Source organism: Ovis canadensis, chromosome 20, assembly GCF_042477335.2.
Source record: "Ovis canadensis isolate MfBH-ARS-UI-01 breed Bighorn chromosome 20, ARS-UI_OviCan_v2, whole genome shotgun sequence".
Lineage (NCBI taxonomy): Eukaryota > Metazoa > Chordata > Mammalia > Artiodactyla > Bovidae > Ovis > Ovis canadensis.
The window spans coordinates 40078788-40105776 of record NC_091264.1 but is presented as its reverse complement, the minus strand read 5'-3'; the positions used below and the strand labels follow the sequence as shown (position 1 = coordinate 40105776).

The 26989-nt window shown below is 43.8% G+C and overlaps 1 protein-coding gene across 2 annotated transcripts; it reads left to right on the top strand.

The window, feature by feature from the left end:
• On the top strand, nt 1–26094 carry GCM1 (glial cells missing transcription factor 1). Of its 2 annotated transcripts, XR_011251096.1 has the most exons (7): nt 14–88; nt 2840–3044; nt 14368–14620; nt 15671–15783; nt 17393–17521; nt 19631–20599; nt 25081–26094. XR_011251096.1 is itself a non-coding variant. In XM_069562711.1 (6 exons), exons 2-6 carry the CDS (start codon nt 2973–2975, stop codon nt 20363–20365), a joined length of 1302 nt encoding a protein of 433 aa, XP_069418812.1. In that variant the 5' UTR covers nt 1–88; nt 2840–2972; the 3' UTR covers nt 20366–21171. The 2 variants fall into 2 exon arrangements, 1 of the variants encoding a protein (XP_069418812.1); XM_069562711.1 differs by lacking the exon at nt 25081–26094 and having other exon boundaries at nt 1–88; nt 19631–21171.
• Nucleotides 26095–26989: the final 895 nt, after the last annotated feature.

The window sequence follows — 26989 nt, the reverse complement described above, 5'->3', positions numbered from 1 at the left end:
GCGTAGAAAATGACCAGAACTTGCTGGGACCTGAATCAGAGAGGAGATTTTTCTGAAGCAGTTTTGTCTCCATCTCCAGAAGTCAGAGGTGAGGAAACCATTACAAAGTTTCAGTTGGAAGATAAATAAATTATGGGGATATAATATACAGCATTAAGAATATAGTCAATAATTTTGTAATAATTGTATGGTAACACATAGTAGCTTGTCTTTTCGTGATGACAATGTGTTTTACACTTGAGGCTAATCTAATATTGTAAGTCAATTTATATATTACAAAAAAAAATGTAACAAGGCCAGAAATCCTAAGGAGAGACAAACGTCAGGGCGGTGACAATGGTCACCAAGTTTCTACTGGGTTCTCATTTGTTCTGCTTGGTCTTCTGTAGAAATGGTGAGACATGAGCACACTTTGGCCCAAGTGGCTTTCAAAAAAGAGTCTGGACAAATGGTTTTTAATCCTGAGGAAAACGGAATTTGCTTGTTTATGTTTCAAAGGCTGCAAACCATCTTTTCTTCTTCCTTGTGTTTTAGCCTTAGCGCTCAGAGAAATATTAAGTTCATGTTCATTTGGCAAAAATTCATATCAGAAAAAATCAGAAAAGCAAGGTAGTTTTTCTGCACAAGATTTTTTATTTCCTTTTCCTTAATTTAAAAACAAAAGAATTATACCGACATTGCTTAGGCTTAAGGCAATATCTTCGACTGTTTTGAAATGTGAATCTTGTTATTCTAATATACTTTTTTTTTTAAGTCTGAATTAAAGTCAATCTGTGGCATCATTTATTCTATAACTTAGGGTTTCTTTCCCAAACAGAATTTGATTTAAACTCAATGGATATTTAATCTTGCACATCAGTGTTTGAATTGGGGGTACTGAAGTTTCATCTTTTTGGATGACTAGGTTGTAGGTGAGTGTGGGTAGGTATGTTAGGGAGGGAAAAGACTCCTATTAACTTGCTATTTAGTGGCCAAGAGCTTCCTTTACACATTCAGGTCAACAGTCATCTATATCTATGCACTTTACTTCAGTACATCTCAGTGACTGACAAGTATTAGGGTTACATAAAGCTAAATTACTGAGGAACAGAGTACACGGGACTCTGTAAGATTGAGACTATTGAACTAACTTGTGGTTTGAGTGACTCTTAAGTGGTTCTATGTAACATCATTATGGCTTTAGAGCACCAAGGCATGGAAATGTCACACATGTAAACATGTCTTACTTCATATTCTACTAGCAAGCACATGCCATCTCAAAATGATTGGTTTTTTCCCCCCTCAGAGTTGAACACTTTAAATATCTTTCCTTCTTTTTACTTTTTTGGGGGGAGGGGAGGGTAAGTTCCTTTTATAGATATGAATTTGAGCAAACTTTGGGAGATGATGGAAGACAGAGGAGCCTGGTGTGCTACAGTCCAAGGGGTTGCAAAGAGTTAGACATGACTGAGTCACCGAAAAACAAATCCCCTTTAACCAATTATAATTAGAAACTAGTATTTCTTGTGGGGGGGCTGGAATACAGTTTGCACAAACATTTTTTAATATCTTCTATTTCTAAAATACAATTTAATGAAAGTAAGATCAGACAGAATTTTCTTGTGGCGAGCAGGGAAGAGTGAGATTGCTAAAGTCAGAAAGTCTTGAAGGGTGCTTTGGATTAAACAAAGGTGAGAAACACTATTTTAGAGCAGTAGTCCTCAGTTTTTCCCTCCGGGAGACATTTGGCAATGTCTGGAGATACGGTTGGTGGTCAACAAGGAGGGGTGGGTTGCTGGTTGCTGCCAACACCTAATGGGCAGAGACCAAAGGATGCTGTTAAATATCCTACAATGCAACCCCCACTGCTGCTGCTGCTGCTAAGTCGCTTCAGTCGTGTCCGACTCTGTGCGACCCCACAGACAACAGCCCACCAGGCTCCCCCGTCCATGGGATTCTCTAGGCAAGAACACTGAAATGGGTTGCCATTTCCTTCCCCACAGCAAAGATTATCAAATAGGTTTTCAATGTCAGTAGTGCCAAGGTTTTAGAGGAATCTGATAATCATTTGAGAATATTTGAAGATATCAAATATATGAGTGAAGTCGCTCAGTCGTGCCCGACTCTTTGTGACCCCATGGACTGTAGCCTACCAGACTCCTCCATCCATGGGATTCTCCAGGCAAGAGTACTGGAGTGGGGTGCCATTTCCTTCTCCAATATATAAAATATATGCTGGATTATTAATCTAAATGGGAATTTAAATTTTAAAAAGACTTCTAGACACATCTGGCTGTGATGTTCCCCTCTTGTAACACATCAACAGGGTAGCTAATTTATGAAGGTGTATCCATGGAAACAACTCCAAGCCAGTTATCCCTCCCTCCCCAACCCGGTAGGTGGAGGAAAAGGTCCTAACCATTGGCTACAGGTGACCATGGTACTTACAGAGGCCTTTGCACTTGGGGCTAGCAACCAGGAAGGTAGCCCAAACCTGAGGGTGAAAGTGGTGTTCTTCCCCATGGTCAAGCTTTATTCCAGCAGGCTCACTAATGGTTCCTACATTTTGTTTTTGTTTGTATGTTGGTGCTTCCCAAAATATCAGTGAAACAGTCTTTTCTGGCAGATGAGCGCTGGTATTTTGAATGATATTTTCTTCTGAATTCCGTGTCTTAAAAGTCATTTTCAACTGGAGGATAACTGTTTTACAGAGTTGTCCTGGTTTTAGCCATACAACAATGCGAATCAGCCACAAGTATACCTATGTCCTCTCCCTCTTAAACCTCCCTCCCCTCCCCCTCCACCCAAGAGCACTGATTTTTATCTCTAATGATCAGTATCACTGTCATTTATTTTTTAGTGTTGGAAAGCAGTCTCCTGGTCTAAACTGCTTGGGTGGACTGATCCAACTGTAAGAGCCTTTGAAAGCAAAATTCTCAAGTGCTTCTAGAGCAGCTGGATAGACGGAAACCTGTGGGCGACCTGACTTCATCATGGAACCTGAGAACGCGGATTCTTCAGACAAAGAACTAAGCTGGGATATTAATGATATGAAACTGCCGCAGGTATGTACTTGTTCTCATGCTGTGTTCAGCATTTGGCCGTGAAGCCTTGAACGTTACTTGCTAAGACCTGGAAGGAACTTGGTGAGGGTCCCAGCTGAGTAAATGCCTCTCCTACAGAGTTTCAGTTGGACATCCGACCAAGGACTTTTTTCATGTGTATAACTTTGATGTATTTATTTTTGGCTGTGCTGGGTCTTCGCTGATGCATGGGCTTTTCTGTAGTTGCGGTGCCCAGGTGTCTCATTTTAGTGCCTTCTCTTGTTGCGGAGCACAGGCTCTAGGGCGTGCAGACTTCAGCAGGTGCAGCTCCCAGGCTCTAGAGCACAGGCTTGATACTTGTGGTGCACAGGCTTAGCTGCCCTGTGGCATGTGGGATTGTCCCGGACCAGGGATGGAAACTGTCTCCTGCATTGGCAGGCAGATTCTTCACACTGAGTCACCAGGGAAGCCTCCGAATGAGGACTTTTAAGAGGAGATTCCTAAACCCATGACTTGAGAAGGCCCTCACAGACCAGACTCCCCTGGTTACAGACTGAAGCAAAGAAAGTGTTACTTCCCCTGTCTTTCAAAGTTGTTTTGGCTCCAATGCCACCCGCCTGGCTAGCTAGTAGAGTGAAATCCACGATAACGTGTCTGTAGATTGACTCTCTGTAACACACGAGCTCCCATACAACCTTATTTGCTGGTAGTAATGGGTTTAACCTAAATCTGTCTTTGGGATGTCCCGGTGAGAGTTCTCTTCTAGAACATTTGTGACTACTACACAGTCCACGCACATGGGGCTACTCTCCAGCTAACAGAGTGGCTTCCATTTCATGTTTTCTTTGCCTTCATCTTTGGCAATGAAATTTAAAAAGGTTTTTTCTTATTCTGTTTATTTTTGGCTGCACTGGGTCTACCTTGCTTTGCGCGGACTTTCTCTAGTTGCTGCAAGCCGGGGCTACGTTTCATTGCAGGGCTCTGGCCTCTCATTACAGTGGCTTCTTTTGTGGAGCACCGGCTCTAAGCGCGCAGGCTTCAGTAGTTGCAGTATACAGGCTTGGTAGTTGCGGCACACAGGCTTAGTTGTTCTGCGGCCTGTGGAATCTTCCCAGACCAAGGATTGATCCCATGTCCCCTCCATTGACAGGCAGATTCCTGTCTACTGTGCCACCAGGGAAGACCTGGCAATTGACATTTTAAACTCTTAATTTGGTGGAAAACAGTTGTTTTATATTTTATCTTTTTTTTTTTTTTTGCTGAGCCACATGGCTTGTGACATCTTAGTTCCCCAACTGGAAACTGAATCCCAGGTCAGAGCAGTGAAAGCGTTGAGTCTTAACCACTGGACCACCAGGGAATTTCCAACAGTCGTTGTTTAAAACTGATTTCCCTGACCCCACATTTTTGTCTTTCTTCCAGTGAAGAAGGTTTTCACTGGAAGTTACTGGGAAGGGTGCCTGGGAAAGCTAAGACGAGACTGCCAGAACCATCTAGTGGAAGGTCTGATTCTGGGGAATGAGAAATTCGAATTATCCCAAGCAGAGGAGAGGGAATGGAGATTCCACAGTTGTTGTTGTTGTTTTTTTCCACAGTTTTGATTTATACTCATTCCAGATTTCACTCTAAAGAAGGCTTCCAGATCACTCTAAATTTCACTCTAGTGAAGTGCTTCTCTTTATGTTTTCCCTTGAACCTCCTCCCCCATTCTCTCCTGATAGGTTTTGGAAGAGCTAGGAAGCACTAAGTGCTTAAATGAATGCCCTACTTGCCATTCATTTAAGGATGGCTAAATATACCACAGCTAAATCATGCAAATATCTACTTTAAGGGTTTGTGTTTATAGTTGCTTATAATTGGTTTACAATAGTTGTAGCTGTTTTAGGGGAAACTTTCAGATAAATTTTAATTATTCCTGTCTCAGAGACCCATATTCCTAATTCATGATTGCAGGTCCCAAATAGAGAAACTGGACATCTTCAAAAACAAGAGTTGAAGGAAGCAGGTATATAGATGATTTCGCAAATTCCCATCCTAGAGCGGGACCTTTAATGGGGTCTAAGAACACTGTAGTAACATGTATTTTTTCTAGGGCAGAGGATTCATATCATTCATCAAATCTATAGACAAAAGAAAGAACCATGTCCCTGGAGGGGATCTCAGGGTTCATAAAGGTTCATGTTCCAACATGAATTTTCCAAAACTTAGGCCTTCTCAGATACCAGAGACATTTACAAGAAAAGTCCACATTCAATTCTGGAAATGTACCATTTTCAGTTTGTAGAAAAACTTTGGTTGCTCATGGAAATAGATAAGTGTCCTTTAGTTTGTTAAATGTGCCAGGGAAATGATTAAAAGAGCAAATGGTGCCTTAGTGTTTTAGAGAAGGAAATGGCAACCCACTCCGGTATTTTTGCCTGGAGAATCCCATGTACAGAGGAGTCTGGTGGGCCACAGTCCATGGGGCTGCAAAGAGTCAGACGCGACTGAAGCGACTAAGCACGCAAGCACATTTTCTGAGCAGAGTCGACATAGTCCTCATCTGGATTTATGGGGCTGTGGAATCATATCAAGACCCAGCTGAGGTGAAAAAATAGAAGGTGTTGAAGCCAAGCACAGTAGATTTTATATTTTGAGAGTGTTTCTAAAGGCAGAGCAGTGTACGATGAGAAGCACAAGGCAAGGAAACCAGGCCTAGGCTTTGAATTCCAGTCTTGCCTCCTTTTACCTGTAGAACTTGAGTTGATTTTACCTGTAGAATGGAGTGATTTAGCATTTCTGAGGTCCCCTTTCCTCTTCTGATAATAAAGTTGTTGCACTAAATAGTCTCTTATGGACTCTTTTAGTTCTAACAATCAAGGATCTGGTGACTCGAGATTCAGAAGGTGGCTTGCACCCTAGGACAGGGACTGGGTGCCAATCACAGGGCCTGGCACTTATTAAACAAGAAGGGATGAGTATAAAATTCATGAATGAGTGGGTCCATGGCTTATCATCTGGATGACGCTAAACAAATCTGTTTTCTTGTTTTCATTATCTCCTCTGTAAAAGTAAAGTAGTAATTCTTCATACACCTTGCTTGAATCTCTAAGTTGTTTAGAACAGATGTGTTCTCAAAATGTGTTCTGTAGTGTGTAAGTTACAAGGAATTTTAATGGATGTTGTGGAGGAAGGAAAGAAGGACTAAGTTCAACCAAGTTAAGCCAATTTCTTCTTTTTTTTTTTCCCATGCTATGTGGAATCTCAGTTTTGAACGCATGCCTCTTGCAGTGGAAATGCAGAGTCTTAACCACTAGAGAATTTCCTAAGTCAATCTCTCTGCTGCAGACATAGTGTCTTTCTTACTGCGTTATGGCTCTCCCAAGAGGAGGCTATGTTGGCAATGTCGCCCTAACTTATTTTTGACCACAAAGCTCTCTCTGTTTTTCCATGGAGCCCCTTAGGCAATGAGTGGTCCTCAGACCATCAGTTTGAGTGTTAAAAAAATATGTTTCAAAGAATTCCATCTATAATAGCAAGCGCTGGCTTACTACTATTATACATTTCCCCAATTTCATTCTCTGTCCCCTCCACACAAAGAATTTATAGTTTATTTTTCATATTTACATGTTCTTGCCACGGTTCCTACAAATTCCTGCAACTTGTAGATAAATTTCTTTCTTATTAATCCACTGACTTGCTTCAAGTTTCAGGATGGTTACTTGAGTGCTTATTGCATCTTCTGGTCCTGGAAACTACAAAGGCCCTTTCTATATCACAGATCAAGATCTATGAGTTAATTTTTGGCAATAGTGAACAATGACATCCTCATCAGGACATCAGAGATTTTTGATGTCAGTGGGATGTGTCAGATACCACTGGATGCAGGGGCTGTTAATCCACGTTAACATTCATGGAAGGACTGATGACTTGGACCAGTGGAACAAGATCAGTGTCCAAACAGAGAATCAATGCCATATAAAAAAATGCCAGAGGCACTGAAGGAGGGCGTATATAATTTAGCATGACTCCAAAATGTCTATGGCCGTATTACCCTGAACGTGCCCCCATCTCATCTGATCTCGGAAGCTAGGCAGTGTCAGGCCTGGTTAGTAGTACTTGGATGGGAATACTGAATGCTGCAGCCTTTGGCTTCCCTGGCAGCTCAGGCGGTAAAGAATCTACCTCCAATACAGGAGACTCAGGTTTGATCCCTGGGTTGGAAAGATCTCCTGGAGAAGGAAATGGCAACCCACTCCAGTATTCTTGCCTGGGAAATCCCATGGACAGAGGAGCCTGGCGGGCTACAGTCCACAGGGATCGTAAAGAGTCTGACCCGACTGAGCGACTAACACTTTCACTTACTTTCAGGCATGGGGATAAAGGCTGAGCATTTGGCAAAAGGGCTCTCTGTGGACAAGCATATTGTAAAAGGTGAGAGGATTAGGTCAGATGAAGATAAGACAAACAAGGCAAAGTAGAGCACTTTGAAGTTCAAAGGCTCCCTACAGGGGAGCCATGCACAGGCATTCAGTAAGGAGATCTTGGAGACAAGCGGCCCGAAAGGTGGTTTGGAGGCAGAATTGTTTCATGTGCCCTCCTCTCTTCTTTCAGCTGCATGTTTGTCTTTATAAATCTTCTTGGAACTCATTTCTGATCACTTGTCTAACTTATGGTTAATTTGATACCACTTCTACTTAATCCAGCCTCCATGGAGTCAGCCCAGAACTGCAGGCACTTAACTTGCTCAAAACCATCATTGATAAATGCCTACTTATTCCAGTCCAATGTAATAGACCAGTTTTGCTTTATTTTTCTATTCCCTTAAACTACTTTAGAAGTTCAAATATAATTGCTGTAGGGTTTGCTTGATCCAAGCCGCAAAAGTCTGGGTTGGGTTAGTCTTACCTCTGTTAAAAATGCTCACCGCATGGTTCATTGGGCTTCCCAGGTGGTGCTCATGGTAAAGAACCTGCCTTCCAATTGCAGGAGGTGTAAGAGACACAGGTTCGATCCCTGGGTTGGGAAGATCTCCTGGAGGAGGGCATGGCAACCCACTCCAGTATTCTTGCCTGGAGAATCCTATGGACAGAAGAGCCTGGCGGGCTACTGTCCATAGTGTCACAAAAAGTCTGACACGACTGAAGCGACTTAGCGTGTACATACATGGTTCATTATAAGGATGCTTCTCATTAACATTGATTGTAATACTTGAGAGCCTTGAATGATAAAGAAATCTCTTTCTTTTTTTTTTCTGGTTGAAAATCGGGAAGAAAACCAATTCCTTTTTCTTCTCAATAGTACCCACTGAACAGGGAGACGGGAGCGGCTGCTATCTCCCTGCACCTGCCAGATTCTCTGAGCAGAAGCACAAGCTAGTCCAATAGCCCCACAGCAGACACACACCCCGAATCATTTTGTTCCTTGAACATGAGCAGTTTGCCGATTAAACCCACAACCAAAGCCACACGGAGGTATTAATTCACACAATTCCAAGGTTTAAATATACTTTTTGTAGAGAAAATCTTAAACTATACATAGGTTAAACATAAATACGGGGCCACTTGAAGCCTGGAGAATCAACCCCAAAGAGGCCATGTCTCTGATGAGTTCATTCCTGGACCATGGTTTTAACAAGCATAATTTCCTTTGCCTCAGTCTTACGGGCAAAAGTGAATCACTGAGCTCCTTCTGTGAATTTGTGTGGATAAATGTAATCGGAACAAGCTAGTTGTAATCAGATGTGTCTTGGTGCTAGGGAGCTACGGGGTAAATACGAGTCTGCATTTCTGGTGAATTATTATCTGACTGGATGGTCAGGTCACCTTGCTGTTGGTCTGACGGGGACACTCGTGACTTTGTCCTCTTTGCCTGGCATTCTGCTTGCTCTCAATGTCGTTTGAACTCCCTGGGACATCTCCACCTATATGGACCCTATATGGTCATTGGATCCCCCCACTTTGGGAGCCAGAGTTCTTCTGCTGCCCTCTGCTTCTGGGGTGGTGGAGATGGTAGCAGAGACTCTCATTGGGTGCCTACCAGGAGGTCCCTTGCTTAGCCGGGTGGAATTGGGAAGGAAAGGGAGAAAAGAAAAGGTAGGGGTGACAGAATTTGAAAGCTGGGGCACTCTGTCCCACCTTAGTGTTGTCCGAGCAAATATAGAACTTTTGACCTGCATCTTGACCTTTAATAAAGGTAGGAAATTGCAAGATACCCAAAGGCAGTAATGCTTAGGTTAACTCAAAAGCATTTAGTTGAATTGAATTTCTCTCTTTGAAAACATCTGGAGTTGGGTTTCCAGTTGGTTCAGATAGGTAAGTTCCCGAAAAGTTGAAGGTAAATCAAAATGCTGGATAAATTTTTTTTTTCTGTGCTCCATAAGTAATGTCTAATTTTCCCCTCTCTGATTTGTTTAAACATGTATCTGTTTGCTAACCTTGTTTTATTTGGAAACATTTATTTCTGAGGAATTTATAAGTTATTCTTATTAAAGAAAACCTAGCAGATAATTGTTTTACACTAGAGTGGATTATACCCCAAGGGAAAATCATTTTTAATATAATAGCATGCTAATATCAATATTTTTGATATCTCATTTCAGAATTTTGATTTTAGTTCATTAGTTTTATGTAACAGTGTATATTTCTTAAGATACCCATTAAAACTTCAAGTAGTTAAATAAATGAGAATGAGGGAGGAAAGAAAGGTGCTATCATTGCATGGCTTCAAAGGTTTTGAGCAACTTAGAAGACTAAGTCTCTTAGGGACAAAAATTACATAGAGAAGTCACAGAAATATTCATTAAACCACCAATGATATTACCCACGATAAAATACAATATAAATTTATTATATTTATATGTTGGAAACCTTAAGAATATTCCCTTTAACTTATAAACTTCTTAACCAAGAGGAAAAACAAAGAGTTACTCATGAAAATTTAGAAATAAAAATAAACAGAAGATCTGAAAAGAGGGAAATTTTTTGTGAGGAATTGTTAAACAAGATTAAGAAATAATCGTTCTTCCTTTTAAAAGTTATGCTCTAGTGCCTTAAATTTTAGTAGATTTTCAGAGTTCCCTATCATTCGATACCTGGATTCCTTTGCATCACTGGAATCTAGGTTTTCTCATATTTGCAATGTCAAAAAATGTCAGAAATCCTACAAAAGTCCAAGTCACAAGATTGGTCATATGTAAATAGCCAAGAAAATATCTTGATGTAAATATTCTTGCTCCTGGTAATTTTCTTGAGGTTGTACGTTGTCAGACTTATTACTGGCTTATTAATGGAATTGGAAACTAAGGTACTGGTGGAGGAGCTGATGGGAAAAAAAGCTTACCATACCGTGGAATGCAGAACAAACTGTGGGCTTTAGAACGAACCTCAACAATATTAAAACAATCAAAAACACAGAGTGTGTTCAACTACAGTGGATCCAAACTAGATATTAATAACAGAAGACAACAGGAAATTCTGTAAATACGCGGAAACTAAACAATATATTTCTAAATAACTCATCAAAGAGGAAAACTCATAGGGAAGAGAAAACATACATTAAACTAAGAGAGAAAGAAAAGATAGTCCAGAGCATTTCTTGCTCCACTGGCAGGGAGTCCTCGCTTTAATTGGAATATTTGAATTGCTCTCACAAACACTGTAGGTTCCTTCTGGTTTGTGGTGTCTACGCCATTGACCAGACTGAAGGGGCCCCTCACTTTTATTTATTTTAAAAAAAAATTACGTATTTACTTGGCTGCACTGGGTCTTTAGTTGCATCTTCATTGCAGCATGGGATCTCTTAGTTGCAGTATGTAGGATCGAGTTCCCCAACTGGGGTTCGAATCTAGACCCCTTGCAGTGAGAGCCTGGTGTCTTAGTCAGTGGACCACCAGGGAAGTCCCTTCCCACACCTTTAAAACACGGAAATCTCAGCTTTCCTTCAAGACCACCTTGTTCTTGTCTCTGCTGCCCTGACACCTGTGCTTTGTATTGGAATAATTCAAATCCACTGGTAGATTTCTGCAGCCCAGATTGTTAAAGGTCCACATTTTAATGTTTTAACCTACCTTGTTATTACTTCAGAAGATAAAATATTATGCTTTTGGCAGCATGTCTGTGGCAGAAGAGAGCACTGTTTAGAGCTTTGGATCAGAAGGAAGAGAAGAGAAGGTGGGTGGAGGAACCAGGAGACAGAGAGGGAAAGAGGGGGCCGCTTCCGGGGGCTGCCCGAGGCTGTGTGTTGAATTAATACCACTCAGAATTACCAGAGAAGTTGGGGAGAGAACTGGAGAATACAGCTCACTCAGCATCTTGGCCTAGCTGCCTCTTTCCTAGAAACTAGAAGCAGTCTCCTTTGGAGCAGAGGGGACCCCCCAACCCCAAGACACCACCCCCCTTTCCCCTGCCCTTCTGGAACAGTGTCCCCTTTCCTCACCACTGGACGGCACAATGGAGCTATTGTTGTCACTGTTCTGAGACAGAAGCTCAAAACCAGGAGCTGTGCCAATGAAACTTTGGTTTTAGAGGGGCCTGGACTCCTGTCTTACATTTGTCTAAACAAGGTTTAAAGTGTCAAGTGACTTCTCTGGGGGTCATCTCCTAAAAGCTGCTGGCCCTCACACCCAACGGCTGGTGTGTGTTGCCCAAGATCAGAAGACTAACAGCTAACACTTATGTGGAACTTGCTGTGTGCCAGGCATTGGCTTTATTTTTTATTGATGTATAGTAGATTTGCCATGCTGCTTTAGTTTCTGGTATACAGCAAAGTGATTCAGTTACACATTTATCAATGTATATTATTTTCCATATTCCTTTCCATTACAGTTTATTACAGGAAATCAAATAGAGTTCCCTGTGCTATACAGTAGGACCTTTTTTTTTTTAAATTTATTTTACATATATAGTAGTTTGCATCTGCTAACTCCAAACGCCTAATTTAGCCCTCTCTGCTTTCCTCTTTGGTAACCATAAGTCTGTTTTCTATGTCTGTGAGTTTATTTTCATTTTGTAGATAAATTCATTTGTATCATTTTTTTTTTTCCTTTTTTTCCCCCCTGCTACACACAACTTGCAGGATCCTAATTTCTTGACCAAGGAATGAGCCCAGGCCCTCGGCTGTGAAAGCACTAAGTCCTAACCAATGGACCACAAGGCAATTCCCTGTATCTTTTTTTTTTTAGATTCTACATATAAGCAATATGATATTTGTCTTTTTTTTTTACTTGCTTCAACTTAGTATGGTCACCTCTAGGTCGAGCCATGCTGCTGTAAATGGTGTTATTTCATTCCTTTTCCTGGCTGAATATTCCATGATACGTATGTACAACAACTTCTTTATCCACTCATCTGTCAGTGGACACTTAGGTTGCCTCCATGTCTTGGCTGCTGTGAGTAGCAAGCACTATTTTGAATGTTTTGTGTATGTTAACTCCATTCAGTCTTCAAACATCCCTGTCGGGCAGGTACTCCCACGGCCCCCATCTCACAGAGCAGAAAGAGGAGCCCTGAGCGGGAAGGAACCCTCTCAGGGTAAGGCCCACACCCTGGCCTCCACAAGTTGCGCTCCTACTAGCAGCTGACAAGCTCTCTGTGAAGGGCCAGATAGTAAATATTTTAGGTTTTGTGGGCCATACAGTCTTGAATGCACCTACTGGACTCTGTCATGGTGTATCAATGTCTTCACAGACAACACATATGAATGAACATGGCTGGGTTCCAATAAAACTTTATTTACAAAAACAGGCATTGGGGACTTCCTGGTGGTCCAGTGGCTAAGACTCTGCTCCCAAACCAGGGGGCCTGGGTTCGATCCCTGGTCAGGAAACTAGATCCCACATACTGCAACTAAGAGCTCACATGTCAAAACTAAGACCTGACACAGTCAAATAAATAAATATATTTTTTAAAAAAACAGGCATTGGACTGGATTTGGCCCATGGTCCTAGCTTGCAGACCCTAGCTCTTCACTATTAATTAGTACTACCTCTCATGTACATAAAACCTCTCATTTTTATTTCCTCAGACCCATTTCAATCTCCATGAAATTCCATACAAATGACAACTATCATTAACAATATAAAACTTACAGTTTACAACACATCTGCTCTTCCCAGTACTTTTGTGAAGAGTGTTTTATCAATATCCCCATTTAAGAGAAGAACAAAATGAGTCTTCAGAGACAGCTGCCTACACAGAATCTCATGTTACAAAGTTCTTTGGCGTCTTCTACACTTGAACTCCAACTTGGAGAGACACGACCTCCTGGAACTTCCCTTCCATCCTGATGCTTGCGTTTCCTCCTCAAATGTCTTATTTTTCCTTTCTCATATTCTATGCTGTGTTTTCTTGCGTGAGGAGCAAAGGAGAAGCACCCTTTTGGAGCTTCTAGAATCTAAACCCTAACCTTCCAGAAGCTTCTTGTTGAAAAATGTTTCTTATACCAAGTCTCTGGAAGCTGCAAGAATGGGAACTGCTTAAGTTTGACCACTGAGATTGCTAATGATTCTCACTCTAAGAACTGGCCAAACGTGGCCATGAGCCATAACTTCACTAACATTCAGCCAGAGCTCCCTGCCTGCCAGGTGATGCACTCAGTACTTTTTATATGTTATCCTGTGTAACTCTCAGACCCACTCGAGGTAGGTAGGTCTGGTTATTTCTATTATGTAGATGTAGAAACAGAGGCAAAGAAAGTCAAATAACTTATGCTATGAGGATTGAGTGTCCTGTGCCCCTGCCCACTTAAAGAGGGGAGTTTTGTTTAGTTAGGTACCATGGGCAGGGAACTGTGTCAGTCCCGGGCAGGAACATGAAAGTTTTCAATCGAGCTCAACTTGTCCTTACTCCTCCACCCTGTTTGAGGCGCATGAACATGAGAGTAGAGCAAAGGGGAGAGAGTTTCTGCAGAGGAGGAAGTAGCTCTCCAGCCTTCCACCGCGATTCTCAGGTGGTTTTGCATTAAACCCTCCACTTTGTCAACAAGCTAACCACCACGGGGAGCGTGACACTATCTCACTGCCCAGTCCCAGTGCCGTCTATAGCCACTGTGCAAGAGTACCATCGTGTTGCTTCACCCTCCAACATTCTCAGTGAGCAGTGGTCCTCACTCTCATCACCAAAGGCTAGAGGAGCATCAGTCACGCAGAGGGCTGCATCATAAGCCATTCTGGTCCAGGGGGCAGATGTGGAATGGACCCAGTGGTCACGTGGCCGCAGCCGGGCTGTGCACGCTCAGACCACGTGGTAAGATCCAGCTTGGTCTTTGCCAGAGATACAGCGCCCAGAAGAGCTGTGCACCAGGCCACCGTTATGCCCAGTGGTGACTTCAGCTGGAACTATAATCATCTCCTTTGTGTTTTCATCAGAACGTGAAAAAGACGGACTGGTTCCAGGAGTGGCCCGACGCCTACGAGAAACACATCTACAGCTCCGACGACAGGAACGCACAGCGCCACCTGAGCAGCTGGGCCATGCGCAACACCAACAACCACAACTCCCGCATCCTCAAGAAGTCCTGCCTGGGCGTGGTGGTGTGCGGACGCGACTGCTCGGTCGCCGAGGGCCGCAAGGTCTACCTGAGGCCAGCCATCTGCGACAAGGCCCGGCAGAAGCAGCAGAGTGAGTGGCGCTCCCGCCGAGGGGCCTTAAAGTTCTCGCTCCTCCCAGGGGCCCAGCCTCCGTGCTGGAGGGTGGAGGAGACCAAGGCCGTTTCTAGAGATCATTTTAAGGCGAGCCAGCCAGCCCCCTGGGCCCCTGTATTCCCATAGATCTGCCGTGCCCGCTGCACCCACCGCTAACACTGCTCCCTAGGGTTAAGATCTGATTTGGGGCCTCTATTAAAAGGAGGATGCATCACTCAGGGGACAAACATTAACTTATCAGCGCAGTCACATATATGAATAGTGAAGAGAAAGTTGTGCATCAGGCTTGCCACCCTACACCTTGGGGAATGGGGTCCCCCAAATGATCTCAGTGAGTGCTTTGATCCGAAGGGGGACCCAGGACTAAATCTGAGGTTAGACTCAATTCCAGGCCATTTAGGTTCAGGCCATCATCACATGCTAATTCTTTTTTTTTTTTTTTAATCATATTCATCAGATTGTGAAATAGATGCATTCACCATTCCCTGTGCATTGCCCACTTCAGACCTCAAGTTACTTCATGTTCTTTCCTTGTCCTTTGTTTTCCAAACTTGCTCTCAGGGCAGGGCGGTATCAGTCATTTACACGTTAGTGGAAATTTAGTAGCTGCATTCTCTCTGTTGTGTGGTTTTGCTCCTTGACCCTTAGTTCAAATTGTGAAATGAAAGAATTTTTTCCTCTTTATAAAGAATTTGAAGTATCAGTAAATAAGGAGAGAGGGATTTTTTTTTTTTTTTTTTTTTTGCTTAAAACAGCTCCCACACCCTGCTCACCCCCAACCTGTAAAATATTCCACTGAGTAAGTAACTGCTTCCTCTACCGCCTGTGAGAGTGACCTGGGCTGCTTGAGTGGTCTGGTCTCCTAGGCCCAGGCGTCATGCCCAGTGGGTGAAAGTCTGTAACACTGTGCCCAGGTGGACTCTCTGCTGTGCAGGAGTCAAGTCTGACCCAGGCAGAGCTGCACAGACTCAGGGGTCCGCTGGCTGGGCTCTGCCGGGAGTGGTCACCTTCCTCTGCTCTTTTGTAGGGAAACGCTGTCCCAACTGCGACGGGCCCCTGAAGCTCATTCCCTGCCGGGGCCACGGGGGCTTTCCCGTCACCAACTTCTGGAGGCACGATGGACGCTTCATATTTTTCCAGGTTGGATTTACGTTAGAGATTCCGTTTCTTTTTACTTCAGGAACTGTTCCCAGAGCATGAGGGAGACTTGCCTCCGGGAGAGGCACAGGTGGAGGGGAGTCTGCACCCTCCCTGGGGAAACCCTCTGGGCAAACGAATGTCTGTACCCCGACCCTCGAGAGAGGAGCCAAGGGTGGAGCCCAGGTTCCCAGGGAACCTGGGAACCGCTGTCGGCAACATGAGCCCCCGTGCACTGGCCTTCCACAGACCCAGCTCTGTAAACATGGACACGTTGCTTTACTCCCCTAAGCCCTAGTCTTTGGTAAAATGTGGTATTAAGGGGTCCTCTCCAGGGAGGTGGTAGACTCTGAGAGCTGGACTGTTTGGATCTGAGTCCTTGCTAAACCTGCCTCTGAAAAGAAAATGCTCTGAATGTATAGGGTTTGCCAACTTCTGGAATATAACTATTCTCATCATGGGTGATTTCAAGTTGATTTCCTTTAAGTTAATTATTTTAGTATGCATTTTTTTCATAATACTTACATGATCATAAGGTTGAATACAGGGTTTCATGGCAAAAGCATATCAGAAATTAATATTGAAGGTAATAGAGAATGAAGATACTAAGCTTGACAGAAATTCTCTGGAAAGAGCTCTTCGGTAGAACTGTGTAAGACGACCTGAAATTTTCTTTCCTTGCTTTCCTCTTTGTTCATTCAGTATCTCCAACAAATATATTTTAAAAATTTTTAATTCTATTGGAGTATAGTTGATTTAGGGGGGCTTCCCAGGTGGCGCTAGTGTTAGAGAAGCTGCTTGTCAATGCAGGAGACACAAGAGACACGGGTTTGATCCCTGGAGGAAGGTACCTTGGAGGAGGAAATGGCAACCCACTCCAGTATTCTTGCTTAGAAAATCCCACAGACAGAGAAACCTAGTAGTCCATGGGGTCACAAACAGTCGGACATGACTGAGCATGCACGCACACCCATAGCTGATTTACAGTGTTGTGTTAATTTCAGATGTATAGCAAAGTGTCAAAACATTTTTAACAACCAGCTCACAAAATACCTGAATGGCCAACAGTTGGCTCTCCACCTGGCTGGCTCTGGCACACTCTGGATCCCAGTTCCCCCACTTTACTAGAGGAGGTTTTCGTGCCTCTATCTCCTCCTACTCTGTAAGCTGGGGATGATGGTAATGGTGTGGCCCTCACAGAATTGCGCTGAAGATTCAAGGATATGTGTAATCAGTGTTACTCATTATCACTATGAGTGTGACGTGGCAGGGCTGGGGAGAAGCACCGTGCAAAGAAGGCGTGCCATCAGCAAAGACTGGCCGGTGGGTGGGCTTCTTGTTCAGTCACCAAGTTGTGTCCGACTCTTTTCAACCCCATGGACTGCAGTATGCCAGGCTTCCCTGTCCCTCACTGTCTCCCGGAGTTTGCTCAACCTCATGTCCGTTGAATCGGTGACGCTATCCAACCCTGGGAGGATCTTAAAAGGTTGCTCTGATCTTGTGACAACAGTCAACTGCAACAGCACCCAGTCTGACAGCAGAGAACAGGATAAGACTTTAGATACCATGAAGTACATCTAGTTGTTTATCTCACTGCTTCTTCTCCTTTAAGTCAAAGGGAGAGCATGACCATCCAAAGCCAGAAACCAAATTGGAAGCCGAGGCCAGAAGAGCAGTGAAGAAAACACACTCGGCGTCTTCCTCAGTCTCCTCGAAGCTGAAACAGAGCCCAGAGATAAAGGTAAACTTGCTCCATGCATCTTCAAAATATGTGGGGACTTGCCATCCCTGTGGTGGCAGCCTTAGATTTCCCTGTCATCACCTACAAGTGAGGGCTTCACACATGCCGCTAGCGTTAAAGAATCCGTCTGCTAATACAGGAGACCCAAGAGATACAGGTTCTACCCCTGGGTCAGGAAGATCCCCTGGAATAGGAAATGGCAACCCATTCCAATATGCCTACCTGGAAAATTCCATGGACAGAAGAGCCTAGAAGGTGCAGTCCATGGGGTTGCAAGTCAGACACAACTGAGAACAAATTCCTAGGCAGAATTTATCTGTGATGGATTAAGCATGCTCTTAGCAGGTCTTTGAACCTACAAAGGAGAGCCCCAAATCATATATCTTCAGGCTCACCTATGAGCTAGCATCTGGCAAAGAAACTGAATATGTAAATATGAATACTTTTCCTCTTAATGTCTACCATCTTTGTAGTATGCTCTCAACCGTAAAGTCCATATAATTTCAGAATCGTCTTCCCTACTGTAGTTAAAAAGAGACCTGAATTAGTACTTAACCTATGTTTGGCACTCTCTGTATTTCTGCTAGAACCAAGAAGAAATGATCTGCACAAAAATTGAGCCTCATACTTCTTTACTCTCCCCCGAAGCCGATGATTTCCTTAGTGCACTTCACCAAGATGAAATAACCAGGCAGTTTTTGAAAACAGTGGTCATCTGGGGATGTAGGGGTGCCCACTTCTCCCCACAGTCAAACAGCGCTGTGATGTTCACGGCTTTCTGGGTGTCATACTGTAGGTAGGGTTTGTCTCCTTAATAGTGTTTTACTAATTCCTATACTTTTTCCTAGGCTTCCCAGGTGCTGCTAGTGGTAAAGAACCCGCCTGCCAATGCAGGAGATGCAGATTCAATCCCTGGGTGGGGAAGATCCCTTGGAGGAGGGCATGGCAACTCATTCCAGTATTCTTGCCTGGAGAATCCCATGAACAGAGGAGCCTGGTGGGCTAGAGTCCATAAGGTCACAAAGAGCTGGACACGACTGAAGTGACTGAACAAGCATGAAGCATACTTTTTCTGCTGGTCTATGGTCCACGTTTCAGGAGCACAGAAATTGGGCCAGTCCATCCTTGGAGGTTCTAATGTTCCTTAAGGGGAAAAAGTCATAATTTGAGTCATAATTTCAGGGAAATAGGAGCCCCTGAATCCCACCTACCAACCCTGGCAGAAGTTGCAGGGGCTTCCTTCTCACTCACCCTTCCTGGTCAGTCTTTCCAACTCCATCCTCTTATTCCTCAGTTGTTGTGGTTGTGTAGTTGCTAAGTCGTGTCCGACTCTTTTGTGGCCCCATGGACTGTAGCCTGCCAGGCTCCTCTGTCCATAGGATTTTCCAGGCAAGACTACTGGAGTGGGTTGGCATTTCTTTCTCAGGAGATCTTCTCAACCCAGGGGTCAAACTTGCATCTCCTGCGTTGGCAGGCAGATTCTTTACCACTGAGCCACCAGGAAAGCCCTATTAGGCAATAGTTTTACATAAACAAGAAGATAACTGAGTCCTTAAGCAGATTCTTTTCTTGTGATTAACTGGAGAATGATATACCTTCTCCATTTAGGAAAAGAAGTTGACGACGTCATATGCCAGAGGTCTGTGATTCAACAAAGTGAGCTCGGAGTTTCTTAAGGAAAAAAAAATAAACTCTTGGAATCCACTAAAAAGTAGAGAAGTCAAGGAGGAAGTTGAGATTCCCCTGAGGATAATGTAAAACTCTGAAGCTGTGGTTTGATTTGTCTTAGATAGCCCCTTACAAGTTTCTCACAGAGGGAGTCAGGGTTTCAGATTTGCATTTGAGGTGGAATGTTCTAAACATTCTCCCGTCTGAGTAAAAGAAGGCCCATGCGGCCCTTCCTGGTTGGTCAGATCTCGCATTGAAATGGCAGCAGCCTTGAGTTCTTGCAGGCCTCGTGTGCTTGTGCAAAGCCCTGTGTATGTTTGTGCTTCGAGTATGTAGGGAATGAGGAAAATGCACAGAGCACTTACTTGTGCAGGGTCACTCATGGGTGCCTGGGGTAGTACGGTGAGTTTAACTTATTAACACGAGCTTTTGTCTTTCCAGCCTCTTCCAGGTGAAACACAGAGTTGGGAAAATTTAACTTGGTCTTTCCAGGAAGCTGTCCAACTGCCTCCTAGTTACAGCGGACATGTGATAGGTTACACTCCCCAGCAGAAGGCATGGAATGATGGCTCATCCTTCCCCGAGAGCTATGGTTTGGGGGGTACCTCTGAGCTGGCAAACCTCACTCCCACCCTGGGCCCCCCTCAGCTCTACGACAAATGGGATTTGTCCCACAGTCGGGTCTCCAGCAGTGGAGACCTGCTCCAGCCCTCCATCTCTGGAGTCTTCTCTGATTACAGTGATCTGCAGGCGTGGAATAAGAATGTGGCTTTGGGACGAAGTCCTCTGAATGACAACAGTTGTCCCAGTTACCCATTTCCTCTGACCAGCTGGCCCTATGACTTTTCCTCTTCCCAGAGCTCTTCAGAACCCTTCCACCAGCCGGTTCCAGTGGAACCATCAGCAGTCAAATCCAGCTATCCACCCATATGGCCAAATCAAGGGGGTGAACTTTATGAAGAGAAGGTGCCTGTGGATTTTAACAGCTACCACCCTCCCACCACATGCCATTCACCGCAGGAAGACCCCCTTCTCCTCAGCCATACCTCTCAGCCTTATCATCAATATGCCCTGCCTGGCAAGAGCAACAAATGGGATTTTGATGAAGAAATGGGGTGCCTGGGTTTGGATCACTGCAACAGTGAGATGCTTCTAAACCTCTGTCCTTTAAGATGATCCAAATCAGAGCCCTTGTGCACTGCTGGTGGGAGTGTCATTTGCAGCCACTGTGGAAAACAGTATGGAGCTTCCTCAAAAGATTAAAAGTAGAACTATACCAGATGATCCAGTCATCCCACTCCTAGATGAATACAGAATGAAACCAAATCACTGTCCTGAAGAGACATCTGCACCACCATGCTCACTGCAGCCTCAGTTACAGTAGCCAAGACATGGAAGCAACCCAAGCAGGTGCATGGGTAAAGAAAATGTGGGGCGTGTATATATATACAAATATATATATATATATATATATATATATATTCCATTGAGCTGTAAAAAGGAAATCAAGTCATTTGGACCTTGAGGGCATTATGCTAAGCCAGAAAGAGAAAGACAAATATTGTATGATCTCGCTTACATGTGGAATATTAAAAAACCCAAATTTATAAGAAACAGAGATCAGATTTGTGATTTTCAGAGGCAGAGGGTGAGGGGTGGGAAAAGTGGGTGAAAGTGATCAAGAGGGAGAAACTTCCAGTTTTAATATAAATAAGTTTTGGAGATGTGAGGTACAACATGACTGTTAACAAGTCTGTACCATAGTTAACAAGACTGTACCACATATTTGAAAGTTAAGAGAATAGAGCTTAAAAAGTATCGCAAGGGAAAAAAAAATACAACTGTCTGGTGATGACTATTAACCACTCTTAATCTGGTGAACACTTTGCAGCGTATGCATGTATCAGGGCATTATGGTGTACACTTTAAACTTATACAATGTTATTTGTCAATTATATCAATAAAATTATGTCTCAATAAAACTGGGGGAGAAAAATGGCTGAAATCTTTTATAGCCATTTAAAAAACCGGAGGGGATAGCTGAAAGAATTTCTGTAGGAAGTAAGTTTTCAAAAAGCAACCAACCGCAGATAAGTCAGAATCATGATGGCAAGCAGAAGGCAAGACTTCTTTCTTACTGTGAGTAAAATCTTGGCCTGTCCTCCTCCGCTCTAATAGGAGTATTAGAGAAGTCTTCAGGGATACTAGAGTACTAAGGCAGTCCTCAGGAGCACTGGGGTACTAAGGGAGTCCTCAGGAGTACTAGAGTAGTCTTCAGGAGCACTAGAGTATTAGGGGAGTCCTCAGGAGTTCTAGAGTGCTCCACAGTGAGGATTGAAAACTTGTCCAACCTGTGGCAGGCTATTTCCTCTGCTCCTTTTTCTCCCCACAATATTTGGGAATCTCAGCACCTAAGCTGCATTATCTGTTCCATTTTCAATGTCCTTTAAATGACCTCAAACCAAGCAGATATGAAAAGCCAGCTACCCAGGATCTCAGCTAAGCCTTCTTGGAAATGGAACGAAGGACCAGAGAGAGTGAAAGAGCTTCAGAGGAGCAGAAAGATGAAGTAGTTAGCACTTTGTCTAGTATGAAACATACAGAATTGGTTGATAAGATGTGTCCCTTAGTTGGTTTTTAAGACTCATCAAGACAAGGGATAAGACCCAACCCTATTTCCTGAAGACAAAGAGCAGCAAAATTAAACGACTGCATGAAGAGACATTCCAGGGGCACCAGACAGTCCCCTTTCCTTCCTCCTCTCCTCCCTGTCTTCCCCTTCCATGAGGGCTCCACTTTTGTCCCATTTGTCTTTATTTTTACAGTGTTGAACAGCAGTTTCCAAATATGTGCTTGAAAATGTTTGCTTAGAAGAGTCCTTGTATAATTAACATGGCCATGGTCAGGCAGTTTATTTGAATGCCAGTTCGTTTTTTTTGCTGAAGTACTTTACAAAAAAGGTGTGCCCAGACATAAAATCAGGAAAGAACCATGCAATCAGCGAATATTTTCAAAATAAATGCTCTTTTCTATTTGAATAGTAACAAATGCACATGATACAAAATTGGACTCCTAGTGTCCTTCTTAAGGCAACTATTCTCTGCTTTCCAAAGATTAGAGATATTCTCTGCATACAGTCATCCTCCCTTATCCATGGTGTGGGTATGTTCCCAAACCCCCAATGGATGCCTGAAATCACAGAGAGTACTAAACTCTATATATACTAAGTTTTCCCTATACATATATGCCTGTGGAGGTTTAGTCACTAAGTCGTGTCTGACTCTTGGACCCCATGGACTGTAGTCTGCTAGGCTCCTCTATCCATGCATTTCCCAGGCAAGAATACTGGAGTGGGTTGCCATTTTCTACTCCAGGGGACCTTCCTGACCCAGGGAATGAATTTGGATTTCCTGCATTGCAAGTGGATTCTTTACCAACTGAGCTACCAGGGAAGCCCATACCTACCTATGACAAAACTTAAATCATAAATTAGGTTCAGTAAAATAATATCTGAATTGCTGGCATCATTATTGTTACACTTTGGGACCATTATTAAGTAAAATAAGGGTTATTTGAACATAAGGATGGTGACAGTATAACAGTTGATCTGATAACCAACATGGCCACCAAGTTGACTAACAGGTGGGGAGCATATACAGTATGGAGGCCCTGGACAGAGGGGTGATTCACATCCTGGCTGGGAAGCCAGAAGGATCATATTGTTATGTGTAGCTGAACTTTGATATTTTCATTGCTGCATTAAATTTATTTATTCGCACCTAAAATGCCTTTCCTCCATGCTCTAAGACAGGTGTCTCTGCTCGCTAAACATTTTGGCTCAAACTTCTAAGAAGAAGTATCTCATGAAATTCACCACTACTTGGAGAGCCCCAGGAGTTTGCAGCCCCCCATCCTTCTTGGTCCTTGAGTGTAAACAACCAATGAGAGACATGTAACCGTTGGATCCAAGGGTTGGAACAAAGTTTAAAGGTTGCTTGTGCAAGTATCTGAACAGACGCGAATCTACTTGATAACTTCTTAAATAGAAGCTTATCCAGCCCGTGTTTATATCTTTGCAGAGAAGAGAAATTCTTTCCTTTAGCGCACAATCAGAATCACAATTTCATCAGGTGCTTTGAATTCAGGTCATTTCAAGGATGCCTTACTGTTCCCTGAGGACAAGGACTAGGTCTTCAGTTGAAAAATATTACGAGCCTACTATATATACCCAAGCAGCGAGACATCTGAATCTGTGTGACTCACAAAAGCAAGGGAAGGCCCTGAGGGCTAGTCCTTACTACAACGACGCAGTGGTCAAAACAGCCTAACACAGGCACTGACCACAACACATGGAATTTCAAACTTTTGCACAGAATCCAAAGTACATTTTAGACTGGGGACTGTTTGGCAGCCACAGCTATCGCAAAGACGGGCCTTTTAAATTAGGCTCCACTGCATATTCAAAAGGCGAAAAAGAAAAGACAGGCTTAGGGTGGAGCAGGCTATGTATGGGGTGAGGCCATGGCATGGTGGACACTCTTGGGTCTGGGAGGCTCCCCCTGCACCTCAAGAAATTGTCAAGGAACAGCCCCTACCTGGGTGGGAACTTTAGTTTCCGTTTGGCCCAAGGCTTTCTGGATATTTCAGATAGTTCACATGTGCCAAACTAGGCACACTGCCCACCCCCTGCCCCAAACCTTATCTCTAGAAAATGACAATCTTGATATTTAGCAAAACAAGAACAGAGCCTGAAACATCAGACGGGACCAAAAAACCTTCTACAAATCACAGCCGTCCCTACCCACCCAGCCCCAATCCCAAGTCCTTTCCTATGCTTCACTTTTTAGTGGTGGTAGTAGTTCAGTCACTAAGTCGCGTCCGACTTTTGCGATCCCATGGACTGTAGCCTGTCAGGCTCCTCCGTCCATGGGATTCTCCAGGCAAGAATACTGGAGTGGGTTGCCATTTCCCTTCTCCAGGGGATCTTCCCCACCCAGGAATCGAACCTGGGTCTCCTGCATTGCAGGGAGATGGTTTACCAACTGAGCTATGAGGGAAGCCCCATAGCTTTTAGTTTTTGAGCTGATGGCATTTGGTTTAGGTGTGGCCTGCCTCTAGGGGGCCTTGACTCCAGACTATGTTTTTTCATCAGCCATTGCTTTCTTTTGTCAACCAACCCTACCAGTAGAAGTCAAAGGTGAACCGGACCTGGACATCGGGGCTTGGTTGAAAGATGACTGTCTTGGTGGCCAGTTGGGTACCTCCAAGCTCACAGCATGAGTGAGATGCAGAGACTCTTCAGGAGTGGGTGAGGGGGACATAGAGATCAGACTGTGGTTGCCGAAGAGGGATGGACTGGGTGTTTGGGGTTGGTAAATGCAAACTATTACATTTAGAATGGGTAAACAGCAAGGTCCTACTGTATAGCAATTTAATCTCCTGGAATGAAACATATTGGAAAAGAATATTTTTAAAAAAGAATATGTATGTGTGTGTGTGAGTCACTTTGCTGTGCAATGGAGTTCGGCACAACATTGTAAATCAACTGTGAACATAAAAGTGTTAGTAGCTCAGTCACGTCTGACTCATTGGCAGCCCCTGGATTGTAGCCCACCAGGCTCCTCTGTCCACAGGTTTTCCCAGGCAAGAATACTGGAGTGGGTAGCCATTCCCTTCTCCAGGAAATCTTTCTAACCCAGGGATCGAACCCAGGTCTCCTGTGTTGGCAGGTGACTGAGCTACTATAATTTCAATTAAAAGAGTGGTGATGGGGAGGGTTAGAGGAGATGGAATGGAGGATAAATAATTGCATGTGTGATTGAGGAACAGAGGAGGGAATGAATTTTAAAACCAGAACCAACTCTCAAATTTTCATTCTGTTGTTCAAATAGAAAGACTCATCGTCCGCAAGGATTTTGACCAGAATCCCTCCCTCAAATTGAGAGCATTGTCCGATGAGAAGAGGAGGCTACTGGCCTAGGGGATTTCAGTGGTTTATCCTCCCAGCCCACAAATATCTGGACACTTTCTCCAGGGAAGTTTTCCCCTTGACCAGGAGAGAAGAATCATATCTGACCGGTCTCTTCTCCTAGCTTCCGCTGCCCTGCGAAGAAAAAATTCTTTTGGAAATCTGAGCATCATTTGCTCAGCTTCGGGGTTGTTTATCTAGCTGCCACAGACAGCTTGTGCTCCTTCTGGCACAAAATAAAATACAAGAACTGGACAGTAACCGGGAGACACAGAGTCCTCCAGGCTGACGCAGGCTGAGATGCGCAGCCCGGCATTCTCATTCCTTCGTGTTCCTTTTGTGTGACCTCACGTCAGCATTTTCTTCTTGTGCACACAATGGAACAGAACCCTGTTCTCTTTTCCCCAAGAGAATAAAGATCTTGTGTCTAGTTTGCTATCAGCTCAGGCTCCTCATACGCCCCCAGCAGACCTTCCATGGACCTGCTTTTCCCCACCTCTTAGGAACCATTTGGTTTTGCTCCGGTTATAAGGCAGATGGAAAACTGCCTTGAGATGAACTCAAGTCTGAACTGTCCAGACTCCATCCGACTCCATCCTAAGATGCTGAAAGCTTTTCATGAAGGCTGGGAGAGAAGGTTAAATACTTTGAGACTTTTAAACATAATGTTTGTTTTTTTATATGATTTTAAAGGTTACATTCCATTTATAGTTACTGCAATATATTGGCTCTATTCCCCATGTTTTACAATAATATCTTTGAACCTACCTTACACCGGATAGCTTGTACCACCCAGGCTTGTACCCCTGTTGCCTGTCCCCCTCCACTGGCAACCAGTATTTTGTCCTCTATTATCTGTGAGTCTGCTTCTTTTTTTGTTATATTCACTGGTTTGTTGTATTTTTTAGATTCCACATATAAATGATATCATATAGCATTTGTACTTTCCTTTCTGACTTACTTCACTTAGCACAATGCCTTCCAAGTCAGTCCATGTTGCTGCACATGGCAAGATTTCATTCTTTTTATGGCCACGTAGTATTTCATTGTGTGTGTTTGTATACACACCAGCGATGACTGAGTGACTGAAAAACAGCATCTTCTTTATCCATTCATCTATTGATAGAAATACTCTGAGGTTTTTTTTTTTTATTGAGAATGTAGAATGTGCCAGACATTGTTCCAAATGCTTTCTAGACATTATTTATTCCTTTAAAAAATGATGCAGAAAGTGTGATTGTCTTCATTTCACAAACAAGAGAACTGAGCTCTGAGATGTTCTGTAACTTAGAAGGACACCCAGGAGACAGTGTTGAGTAAGCATTAGTCAGGAGAAGGAGCTTCCAAGGGGGGTGGGGGATCAGGAGATGCTGGTCATCGTTGCAGAGAAAGGATGGATAAGTTCTGGGGAGGCGGTACACAGCAGGCGAGGTAGACTTCAGGGCAAACTGCTAATGTGATCAGCATCCTTGATACCCAAGCCTGTGAGCTTAAGGCGCATCAGGGCTGCACTGGTCACTCAGTGCTGAGAGGACTCAGGGCTGCCGTTGAACACTCACAACATCCAGTGACGTTCATTAAGGGCCATGAGAACCTGGCAAAACCACCCCGCCACAGTACTCCTCGGTGACGCCGAGGTTCCCACACAAACACACACACCTCTGCACAGCAACTGCCATGCTGGCTGCTGTTTCATCAGAATCTCTGTAGCTCCTCCAGCAGCATTTTATTGGTTCTGTAGTAGCAAAAGCCACCAGGGCTTAACCATGGGATAGAGACAAGGCACTCCATGGGTTGAGGTGAAGAATTCTGGGCAGGGTGTGGAAACATGC